The sequence below is a fragment of the Cupressus sempervirens genome, chromosome 8 (assembly GCF_028749045.1).
Source record: "Cupressus sempervirens isolate cs-2001-9-10 chromosome 8, ASM2874904v1, whole genome shotgun sequence".
In the NCBI taxonomy this organism is placed as follows: domain Eukaryota; kingdom Viridiplantae; phylum Streptophyta; class Pinopsida; order Cupressales; family Cupressaceae; genus Cupressus; species Cupressus sempervirens.
The window spans coordinates 160,890,753-160,903,369 of NC_143125.1; the positions used below are offsets into that span (position 1 = coordinate 160,890,753).

At 38.8% G+C, this 12,617-nt stretch overlaps 1 protein-coding gene across 1 annotated transcript; it reads left to right on the forward strand.

Moving 5' to 3' along the window:
- Window positions 1–747: 747 nt before the first annotated feature.
- Window positions 748–4,506, forward strand: LOC149542060 (protein trichome birefringence-like 11). The gene is made up of 4 exons (XM_089797102.1): window positions 748–2,160; window positions 2,674–3,063; window positions 3,489–3,647; window positions 3,760–4,506. The coding sequence occupies exons 1-4, from the start codon at window positions 1,718–1,720 to the stop codon at window positions 4,094–4,096; spliced, it is 1,329 nt and encodes a 442-aa protein (XP_089653228.1). The 5' UTR covers window positions 748–1,717; the 3' UTR covers window positions 4,097–4,506.
- Window positions 4,507–12,617: the final 8,111 nt, after the last annotated feature.

Sequence of the window (12,617 nt, forward strand, 5' to 3'; positions counted from 1 at the left end):
AGACACCATGTGCCTAATTAGAGTTGCGTAACTCAATGAGAGTTCACAAACTCCTAAGTGTCTCACCTAAAATAATAATAAAATAATGCAAAATAATTAAATAATGCATTAACCTAAGTAAAACTTAAGTAAGTGTAATAAGTAAATACTTATTTACACCAACAAGGATAATCTATAGCGTAGAACTAGATTTGATTGTTAGAGGTTTTAGTTGATTGAAAGCTGAGAATTTGTGATCCTTATATGATTCCTTTACGACAATTCAATCTCATAACATGTTTGTACAACTACATCTACAACATAGACACTCATTTAATACTTGCAATAAAAGTTCATCTAATGTATATTAATGTAAATGAAATATAAGTTTGGTTAATCTTCTCTATTCTTTCTCATTCATATATTTTCATGAAAAATGTGTATTCTATAGAACTCAATTTAAGATTACACGATTTTATATTATTATGCAAGAAACTTAAGTATAGAATGGCACCACCATTTCAAATAATATCATTAAAAAAACATATTATTTTCTTCCATATCCAATAATAAATCATTTATTAATGTATTTTTCCACAAGTTTAAGGTGAATATACCTAGATACTAAAAAGAAAACCGAAGGAAGAAGTCAGCCAAAGATGTTCTGTTTTGACCAGATGGCAATCTAAATCTGTCATCTACGATACGTTGAAGTGATAAAGTGATCAAATCGACCGAATAACTCCAAATCCTGATTATGCCTTAAATGCCATTCACTTCACTTCCAGCAAGGAGACCAAGCAGATTAATCGCAAAGGGTAAAAATAGTTCTCAGGTTTAACTATCAGAAGAAAAGGCAAGTGACGGCAAAACATGTTCAGATAACTGAAAGACAGCAAATGCTTCCTGGAAATTTAATTCATGTATATCTTGATCGTGGCAAAAGAAAAAGAAAAATGGAATGCAGTATAATGGTTTTACTTGGAATCATTCTCGGTTGTTTTCCAATCATTTGGGTTGCCTCAATCCAAAGGAATTGCACAGAAAGCAACATGGTGGGCATGAAGCAAGATTACTGCATCAGTCATCATTGAGGCCAGAGGAAAAATATATTTATTTGGAGGAGCATGTGGTGACTTGCATCGATTCAGGGAATGGAACTGTGAGTATCATAAAGAAGCTAAAGTACGAGCTTGAGGTTATGATTAAAGGGCTTCTTTGGATTGTGGGTACTCCGTTTTGAATCTTTTTTGAAGTGAAATTAGTGGGGGTTTTTGGGTGAAATCTTTAGTAAATCCTTGGGTGTATTTCTTTTTGGATCATAAGGTTAGTGTAGAATGCAAAAAGCTCAAAAATGTGAATAGTTAGTGCCAATAATGGTTATGGCTATGCATTTTTTTCTGGGGCAGTGAAGGATGGGTATGTTCTGAACACACAAACGCTGGTCAGGGAAGCAAAGCCATTTGGGTATGTTTGGTGCTTTCATATCAAGAACCTAAATGCATATGCATGCGGATTGTTTTGGTTATTTCCTGTGTTGATTTTTTTCTCCAGGAAATGGCCTTTTAACAATATTTTGCTGGGTTTGGAATCCACCGAATGGTTTGTTCATGGTGTTTTCGCATTTGGGATTTTCTAGAATGGCTTGCTTGTGATATCTTTAGAGGTTTTAGGGTTGGGGAAAGGAGACTTACAATTGTAGTTTTCTGCTGCGGCAAGGGTTTTGTATTATAGAGCCATGGACTCATCTTTTAGCCCTACCAAGAGCTTCAAACGACTCTACTGTAAAGTAGATTCTCAAATTTGCGGTGGAAGTATATTTGGATTTGGATTGATCATCGTGGCATTCTTTTGCTTCATTTACTTCGACATCAGGACAATCTCCGTAGGGCTTCTTCTACCCACTGAAGATGGGCAGCTCAATTTTTTCAAAAAATCTTCATCTGTTCAAACAAACATTGATATTAAGAGCTTCTCAGAGGTTCCCAGGTCAGAGTTTTCCCGGAATTTTAGTAAGTGCGACCTTTACACTGGATCGTGGATTTTGGATGAATCGCATCCCCTTTACGAATCCACCAGTTGCCCTTTCATTGATCCTGGGTTTCGGTGCCAGGAGAATGGGAGGCCAGATAAGTTATATATGAAATGGCGATGGCAACCTTTTGGCTGCAACCTTCCAAGGTCAGTTTAGTTTTCATCCCATATTCCTGCAGATAGGAACGTTAAAATCTTATCTGAGCTGTTCTAGAATTTCATATTCAATGGATGCAATAGGCTAATATGCTCAATTTTAAGTTCTAGACTAGATCATCTTTTCTTATTCGTCCAGAAGATGAAATATTGAAGTTCAATTTGGTTTGTCCAACAGATATTCTGGGAATAATTAGTAATATTTGTGAAATTTTATATATTTAATATATGTAAAGTGTAAGTGAAGCTAGATTCCTTTTAATGCTTCCTATGGTGAGTCCAATCGAGAGCTTTGCTGGAAATTCACATTGCATGCAAGAAAATTATTAGCCTAGATGAGAATTAGGCCAATTTTAGGCTGAAGAGATGTTTATTCCCATGCCATATTACCATTACTTTGCAGATTGAATGAATTCAAGACAGTTCAGTCTTCGGAGTGATTAGTAACATTTGTGGGTGCAGGTATACTGGGTTTAATTTAATTTAATTTGCCTGCAATTTCAGGTTCAATGCAACCGACATGCTAAACAGGATACGGAACCGACGAGTAGTCTTTGTTGGTGATTCAATTGGAAGAAACCAATGGGAATCATTGATCTGCATGCTAGCAGAGGCAGTTCCTAACAAACTCCAAATTTATGAGGTGAATGGAAGTCCCATTTCAAAGCACAAAGGATATTTATCCTTCAAATTTGAGGAGTTCAATTGCACTGTTGAATATTATAGGGCACCATTTTTAGTTTTGCAAGGTCGCCCTCCTAAAGAATCACCTCCTCAAATCAAAACTACTCTGAAACTGCATTTGCTAGACTGGCAATCTGTGCATTGGAAGGATGCAGATATTCTGATATTTAACACAGGGCACTGGTGGAACTTTGAGAAGACCTTAAGAGGGTATGCCATTTTTTTGCTCTATTCGAACACTGCAACTATTGAATTTGAATTATTTTGTAATCATTTTTAAGGCCTTAATCATGAAGAACAAACTATATAGCTTATGTCCATTTAAAATACCAAGAACAGTTCCGATCCACTACGAAGGGAAAAAGCATACTGAAGTTTGTTCAACAATGAAGGGAAAAATCATATTAAATTCTATTGTCCAATTCATTTAGATTCCAAATACTAAAATGGATGAAGTGTTTTGGAGATTCAATCCCTATAAAAATCTCTTGGGCTATTTGTTCAGCTTTCTAGAAAATCAGCTGATAAATAAAAATGTTCCTTCAATATAACAGTAAATTATAGTAGAGATTATTTCTACTTTCCAGATTTTGCTCCTCAATTTTGCATTGAAACTGATGTTGAGAATATCACAGGGGTTGCTATTTTCAGGAAGGAGAAACGGTAAACATGACGATGGATGTGTCAACTGCATTTGAGAGGTCTATGAAGACTGTGATGAATTGGATTTCTCAAGAAATAAATCCTGAAAAAACCCACATCTTCTTTCGCACCTATTCTCCAGTGCATTTCAGGTTTGAATATACATTCCTCTCAATTCTTCGTTCAATCCTTTCTTTCTTTTGAGGTCATGCATGTAAGGAAATTGGGAGCTGGAGTATATTTACATGTCGCCTGCTCATGCAGTGGAGGCACTTGGCAAACCGGTGGGCATTGCCATCTAGAGACAAAGCCAGCAGTTAGCCCATCGGGTTTTCATGATCCACATCTTCGGAGCAGCAATCATATAATTTCCAAAGCACTGGAGGAACTTCATGGTTTTAAGAATGCACAATTATTAAACATAACATTCTTGTCACAGTTGAGAAAGGACGGCCACTCTTCAGTGTACTATTTAGGCGATGGATCTGGACCTGCATCCATTCGCAGGCAAGATTGCAGTCATTGGTGTCTTCCTGGGGTACCAGATACGTGGAATGAACTATTATATGCAAATTTGATTGCAAAAGGCTATGGAGATTGAACCCTAGACTTCGAAATCAGCAACATGGAGGATTTTTTTATCACATTCTTTGTAAAGTAAAAATATCAATGTTATTCAATGTGTTTCAATCCACAGGAAGGGAAATTTTGTTCAAATTGCAGAGGATAAGGCAATGTTGGTTGTCTGTCACACCTTTTAATAAGAGTTGGGAGTCATCACCTGAATTCCATTGCGGAGGGCAACTTGTAGAAACTAGAGGAGTCCCAGAACACTTACAATAATAACCCATACAATTGCTCTAGGAAGCATATACATGAGCATGTACACTTGTATTCTTTGATGGTGGGCTTGCTTTGTATGTATTGTTGCATTCTCCTGAAGTATGTTTCAAGAAGAGGTAGCAAATCTATTTTATTGATCATTTTGACAACAGAAATATTTACTTAAAAGTGTTTCATACCTATCACTCAAAATCCAATAATCAAATATATGTTTTATGACGAGTAGTGACCACAATGGAAGCCAATTCTCTTTATGCTACATTTGGCCATCTGGCTTATACAGTAAAGTACTTATCACTCAAAATCCATTTATCAAATTTATGTTTTATGACGAGTAGTGACCACAATGGAAGCCAATTCTCTTTATGCTACATTTGGCCATCTGGCTGATACAGTAAAGTTTCAACCCTATTAAATTACGTACGGTAGGAACCCTTTGTGCTGAGACTATCTCAATGTTAGTGGAATGTATTCATGATATCTAATGAGACAAGTAGCATGTTTTCAATGTTTTGACAAATAATGGAAGATGACACACAATCTTGATGGGTAATGTAATATCAATATGTCACTGTAGTCAACTCTTCAAGTACAAAAATGGTGAAGCCAATGGCTACTAGAAGAGTAGATAGGCTTCTATGTGTGCTTCCTGTGAAATTCAGTTGAGTGCATGTGACAGACATTAGGCATTTCGCTAGTTCGCACATTAAGTGGGTTTGTGTTCCTGGCATGCTGGAGGAGTAAAACTTGAAACCAGTTGTAACCAATATAAGAAAAATGAAGAGAACAATGCCATTGAAGAAATAAATTCAGCCTAACTTCATGCACCAAACAAGTGATCAGTTCATACCAGAGTGTGCTAGTGTGTTAGTACACTATTGATAATTTGATTCAAATGCAATATGTTGGGTATGAATCTGTATATCCTTTAGTCACTTGGGAAATAGATGCAGGTGGGTTTAGCTACTAACATGAGTTAATTCATTTGCGCTGGACAGGAAATGCAAAGGCCCTTTTATATTGTAAGAAAGATGATGTTCACAATTTGTTGTATTGCAGGTGTAGAGATGATTTCAAAAACGTTTTAACATATTGACATTACCATTATATATTGAGTGGGATCATTCTACTTAGACCCTTTTCTGAAGTGGAAGAAATATGAAGTTCACAAGTTTTTATATTGCAGGGGCAGAGATAACTAAAATTGAAATTCACCATTTGAGTTATGATATGCTCTATCAAGATCAACTGTGGAGTTTTTGAGTCAAAACTCTTTCGCCCTTGTTCATGAATAGTGACCTACAAGATTTATTCTCAGCACTCATCGTGTCTAGTGATGCTCACAGAGGTGAAGTATTGGGGCATGCCTTCTTAGGAGGTCACCCATCCCAACATTACTCCATTTCAAGTACGTTTAATCATGAAGTTTCCTCCAAAATAGAAGAAAGATTTAGTAGAAACACAAGTGAAATAAATTACAAAGTTAAATAATTTGTTGTACGACAAGAGGAGATGAATTAAAAATCCCTTCGACATTATCATTTTAGATTCATTTCTGATGAGTAAAGAAATTGTGCACTTAAATAATAACATTGACGAGTAGGTGCATGTGTAAAAGTAAGACCAATTCTCACAACCATAAAGAACGATAGTGTGTAATTGGCCAAAACTAAGTATGGATTTGATCATAATCTTAAAAACAATTTATTTGATTATGGTCACGGGTATGATCCAGAACATTGTCATACAAATCAGTTACAGTTTACTCCAAAAAGCATAAACTGTTCATTATATATATAAATATGCTGGTCCTAAATAATATACCCCACACAGGATTCTTTGTGTAATATAGTAGTTTCAAAAATGTGAAGAACATCCATGTCAAATCTGGGAGGCAATAGTCAGTATAAAATTCAAAAAAGAAAAAGGCAAAAACACATTGATTGGGATTGTACGCGCAAATCCATAACAACACAAAATTAAGTTTGTCGACTTTGATTAAAGAAATCAATGTGTTGGTGGGAGGAGAATGTTAGAGCCACACCTCCATTGATTGTGGCGTGGATAAAGTTCCAATTCTCTACATTATACCCACGATGTGGGGCCTCCCAAATTAGGCTGGTTTCCCGCTATTCTAGAAACTCACCGGCAAGTGGAAAGCAACCAGTGTGGACGTTTGACAATGTTTAATGGTTGACGTTTTCCACATTGCATCCTCTTCGTTGCTACTTGTCGAAGTCATAGAAGTGCTAAGAGGTTTCTTTGTAATTTTTAAATTCACAATGTTTTGTATTTACATGAAATACCTGCACTTATGTCAACAAGTCAATGTTTATATTGGTAATCAGATACGCTTTGTGGGATATATCAGTTAAGAGGAACAAAAAAATATGACAAGTTCTATAAAATATTCTTGAAAAATGTGTCTGTATAAAATAAAAGTAGAAAATTTATTAGGTGTTAAAATTAGATTTAAAATTTTGGGCATAATTATAAGTGTAAGTAGTAAATAGAATAGAAAACTATATAGAAGAATTAGGGAGATTTTAAGCATAGTTTTTTGTTAAATTATTAGTTGCGTAATTTGAGGGAGGTATAAATGAGAGGTTTGTACATTGATTTGTATGTGTGTGTGAGAGAGCGTGCAGGGTAGGGGACGGGGATGGGGGATTGCAATCAACCTTTTTTTTTTTTTTTCTATGGAATTGTATGTGGGTTGTATTGCATTTTTGGAGTATCTCTCATAATATAAGATAAGATAATTTTATTAATGTCCAAAAAAAGACCACAACATGGGTTTATGGGACTGAAAGTTTACAACCAAGAAGGTAGTGAACAAACGGAGCACCAAATGGTGTGCACAAAAGAACAAGCACAATAAATGAAGACGAGAGCAGGAGACATCACGGAAAGGATTAGGTATCTATCCTCAAAGGGAAAAAATCTAACAATGATTGATACGGCTAGCGGCTACAAGGGGCCCTGTGGTGTTGCTGAGTGCTATGAGAGGAGTGTCGTTAGCAAAGAGGTCCATTGCAGGGTCTCACTAGTTTGGAATGGCCAGTGTTTGGGAAATTGCACAATCGCTTCACACCTCGAGTTGCAGCTAAGGGCGAGAAGAAGGTTGTGATAAGCTGTGCATGGGTCTGGCTTGTGGGGAATGGTAGCTATAAAGTGTGGTCATGAAGTTGTAAGGACTCATGGAGATAGAGCGCAATGCAATGTTTATTTGTGTACTTGAAGAAATCTAAAAGGGATTTGCATTCTCTAAACAGACAATGAAATCTCCCTCTAATCACGTGGTATATGGGGCATTTGAAAAGGAATTGGGTCTCAGATTTGCCTCCGCTAAGGTACAAAGTCTACAAACTTGATCCTCTCTATTAATATGGTGATTGACTTGGATTCAAAGTTGGTGCGAGCCCACCCTGAAGGAAGCAAGGGAGATATGTAGGGCATGTGTCCAATATCTGTGTAAGTAGTCAAGGCAAACAATGATCCCATCCCGAATATCTAAGAGGTGCTCGACGTAGAATGCCATCCTTAGACGTAGACCCCCAAGAGGATCAACCCAGGTTCGGATAATATACTGCATGTAGATGTCAAGTCTGACATACCCATTCAACTCTTGCCGAAAGGGGAGGAGATGAGTAGAAGCGTCCAATGAGAACTGGGAGCGAGGGAGACAATTGATGTCGATACTAATCGATCTCAGCAGGATAATAACTTGAGCATACCAACAATGAGCTCTAGTGGCTAGATTGAAGTCTGTAATAGAAACTGAAGAGTAGTAGGCTAAGTAAGGGTATCCATGTTGGCCTTCAGCCAAGTTTGCAAAGCCTCTAAGACGGTAGAGAAACTAGATCAACTAAAAAATGGCTGCAAGCTTGAATGTGTGGGTTCCAAACTTAGCCAAAATAACACTATGGGGGATAGATCTATGACATCTGATAATCTAATGGAGGAGTAGAGTCTGGGTATGCTTGATCATGGCCTAATCCAAGTCCAAAAGGGAAGGCCCCCATACCATCGAATCATAGAGCACTGTGGGTCTTACTAAGGAATCCAGGAGGGATAACTTAGTAGATGTGTCCTGAAAGTGGTGTATGAAGCACTGTCTCTCAAGCATGGGAAGGGAACCCAACACTTTGTTGATCCGAGGTTAAATGACTAATCTCAAGCTAAAACGAGATCCAAAAAACTTAACCCGAAGGTATGTTTAAGATGATGTAATTTCAACTTCCCAACCCTAGAAGTGAAAATGGAAATGTGAGGTCTTTAGACCATTGAAGACCATAATGCGAGTCTTCTCCAGGTTCACAACCAACTATCTCATGTCACAAAAACATGCAAGTATATCCAGAAGCCTCTGAAGACCCTTAGGAGAAGAAGTAAGAAGAACCACATCGTCAACAAAGAGAAGGATGTAGATCAATACCTAGTGCAGATAACAATCGTCACGAGGAAGTGAGGAGTCACTGAGAAAGGCCTCAAGCTCATCAATGTAGATCTCAAACAAGGTGGGCGAGAGAGAGCAAACCTGCTTAACCCCAATGGTGCTCTGGACAGGGTCGGAGAGGCCCTCGGTGGTCTTGAGTCTACCTACCACTCTCTCATATAACCTCATGATAGTCATCAATAAGATCTCAAAAATACCAATATCTCTAAGTCTCTGAAAAAGGGTTGCTCTAGGGATGGAATCAAAAGCCTTAGGAAAATCCACAAAACAACACTAGACTTTCTTCGGAGTGGTGCCGAGCCTCCTCGACAATAGCTTGTAGTGTCTAGATATGATCCATAGTCTGGTAGTCTACCCTAAAGCTTGCTTGGTCCTTAGTCCTGCAATTTCTCTTGTCAAGCTCACTAGATAAAATAGTATTCAATGCTGTGGCATAAAGTTTGGCAAATGTATGCCCAATCATGATGGTCCTATAGTTTATGGGATCAGAAGCTAACCCAAACTTATGAATCAGATGAATAACGTGTCTCGACCATGAGTGTGGAAAACCACAACAAACCACTCTATTAAAGATTGTAGAGAGATAAGGGCCCAAGATCGTGGTACCAAGCTTGAAGAGCTCAACCTGAAAAACCCTCCTCATCAGCCACCCTACTACATCTCATAAGTCTAGTGGCCTTGTAAATGTAGGAGGTGGAGAATAGGTGACAGGGGGGGGGGGGGGGTGGGTTGGGATGGGAAGGGGAGAAAATTGACTCGAGATGTCATACATCATGGAGACATGGGAGGTGAGTAGGCGAAGGTCGAGGGTGGATGGGGGTTGGGGATGCTGGGGGAACATGATGCACCAAAATATCTTTGGACAATGTATAAGCATGTCATGGAGAAATCTGCCTCGTGAAGCAATAAAGAACTGCTTCGTATGGCGAAGAAAGCCTTTGTAAGAGAGTTGTATGTTGGTGAAAGTGGAGGAATGAGTATCAAAAGTCAAGTGCAAGGAGTGGTGGAAAGTTTTACAAGTATCATCAAACCACTGGTTCATAGGAAAAGTACTTTTTCGAGCAGATTTGGGGGTGTGGGGAATAGAGCGGTGGAGGATAGAGTGGAGAGAATACTCCCACATTGTAGTGGCAAGTGACTGGAACATGTTGGACACTTGACTGTGATTTGTAAAGCTAGTGGGATAGAGGAATCTTCTCAAATGAAAGATAAAGAGGCCTTGATCACTCTCATCGAAACAAAAAGGGGTATGGGGGTAGATTTGAGCAGGAGGATTAGAGATGGGTGGAAAAGAGTGGGAAGAAACACAGATTGAAAGGCTAAGGAGAGCATGATCAGCCAAGGGAAGATGAGAAATGGTAAAGTTGTAGATGAAGGGGAGGAAAGAAGCAAAAATGAGGATGTAGTCAACCACGCTCGCACCCCCATTATGAGGCCAACACATAAAAAGATTAGAGCTCAGGAAGCAAGAGAGGCCTTTCAAAATTACCGGGTTGGAGGACTCACAGAGTTGGAGGTGCAACCATAGAAAAAAAAAAGACCCATTGTGATCCTTGGACAACCACAGAAGCCCCATACTAGTAGGATCCCTCTCTATAGTACAAATAAAATCGGACCCATGGTCGTACTGGGGGGTCTAGAGATCTCTAGTCTGAATTAAAATCTCCTAAGATGATGTCACCCATAGCCCCAAACTTGGAGATGCTCTCGTATAGGTCTGTAAAAGTGTTCCTATCCTCAACACTATGCATGGCGTAAGGTGACGAAGCTTGTGGAAAGTAGAAAACAACAATGAAGATATCTCTTTGACGGCGACTGGTGCTTTCAACACGAATCCACATAGATTTGGCATAAGTGTCAGAAAGAACCAATGTGGTAGTACTGAACATATTATCTCTAATTAAACATGCAACCCCACCAGAAACACGTACTCCTCTAGAAGCACAAAGCTCCTATCTACAAACTAAAAGCCACTGATACCCTGTGTAACTTGGAAGGGGCCGTGCGGGACTCTCATGAGTCTCAGTAACAACCAAAAAATCAGCAGACCCAATTGCATTGTGAAGTAGGCCCAATAAAGACCACAAGGAGCCATTGCCATTCCAATAGTTAATAAGTAGAGAGACAATGGGAGGCTTAGGCCTACCCAACTGTTGGTGATCAGACCATCATTTGGCTTGGGCATGTCTCACTTCCCAACCACTGGGAGGTGAGTGACGAATAACTGCTTTTAGATTCCTTATAACTGCCCATTTCCCGTTACGCCTTGCCTCTACCATGAGACTCCTGCAGCGCTTTAGTTTAGCTGCCTGTGATTTTGTGAGGTCCTTGTCAAGAAATATCATAGTGGGAAGAGGGAAGAACTTCTCTACCTTGAGAGCTTGTAATCAATTGGCAATTGAGAGAAACCTAAGAAAAAGGGTGCCATCGTGTCTAAACCATGCTCTATCTAATGTAATATCTGAAATACCTAGTTGCTCGTTGAGAAATGAGTATCCTATAGGGAGAGGGTCAATGGAGGATAGAGGAAGACCTCTAGCCTGAAAGTTGAGTTCCCGGAAGCGACTAACCCAATCTTCTGCCAACTTCTCTTGGATTATTTTTTTTACCTTGGGCAGAGGTGTAGTGCTGGAGTTGTTGAAAGTGGAAGCCCAAGGTTTAATATTCTGCTCTATTTCATTCAAGAGAGATGTTTGCCTATTAAAAAACTTGGTCATATTGTCCTTGAGGCTTCAGATATCTCCGAAGTCTTCAATAATGGAGCTGATGTCTTTTGTCATGCTTGTTGTTTGGGTGGTAAAAGTTTTAGAGAGGTCTTGGATGCATGAAGAATTAGCCACAACTCGCTGGTTCAAGTCGTTTAATGTCTCAGATAGGGAGTGAATAGTGTCTTGGAGAGTTTGGTTCACAGATTTATACTTTTGTAACTATACTAAGAGTCCTTGAGAAACCGTAGAAAGAGAAAGAGTTGTGACTTTCAGAGGTGCATTATCCTTCTCTAGTGATGTCAACTGGTTAACTATCTACTAAAATGCTGCTAGATTGGGTGGAGGGTCCATGATTCAAAATTGTCACTGTAAACTAACAAAATGCAACACTTGTAAAAATAGATATAGATATGATACTACATGACTCTGTCCAAGCACAGGGGACCATGTTTTATATCATGTATTGTGTCAAACAGTTCATGTGTCGTTAAAACAAAGTTGAAGAGATTCAAAGTACTTGTATTAGTAGAAGACTGTATGAGTGTCAAGTTTGATGAAGGTATAAGCCGTAGTCCTTTGTATGAGGAAGACATGATCTGCAATTTTAATCTGATTTGGTATCTGACTAAAGGTCTAACATTTTGTTGAACAGTTCACATACAATCTGAGATGACTATTTACAGTTTTATAGCAAAGATGGACAGAACAAAGCAAACCATAAGGAAGTCCATAGGAGATGGAAAGGTTCCTATAGAAACAAAGGAAGGAAGTGCACTAAATAGGTGTGAGGCCATTTTAGGCAAGAACCGCTAACAACATCCCTCTCTTCATTTATGGCTCTGGTCTGTAGGCTCTAGTGACGGCTCTGCACACTGCTCCCTCTTGTTGCTCATGATACACTGCTCACTCTTGCAGCTCAAGGCACTACACCCACTTGCAGAAGTTGACCACTCACGACACCTGCACCTGCACCTCACCACTCACGACACTTGCATCATAGGAAAACATTTATTCAATGTGAAGGTTGTCTAATTACCTAACTCTAGACATGGGTGTGAAATCAATCCCTGCCTAGATTTATTTTTGTCAATGTCGATTGTTGTTTTTTGTAG

What these genes read in the sequence shown, in the direction of transcription:
- LOC149542060 (XM_089797102.1), top strand. Translation starts at nt 1,718, where the DNA reads ATGGACTCATCTTTTAGCCCTACCAAGAGCTTCAAACGACTCTACTGT. An exon ending in TTTGAGAAGACCTTAAGAGG is followed by an intron (nt 3,064 to 3,488) that starts GTATGCCATTTT and finishes AGAATATCACAG; the next exon opens with GGGTTGCTATTTTCAGGAAG. An exon ending in TATTCTCCAGTGCATTTCAG is followed by an intron (nt 3,648 to 3,759) that starts GTTTGAATATAC and finishes CTGCTCATGCAG; the next exon opens with TGGAGGCACTTGGCAAACCG.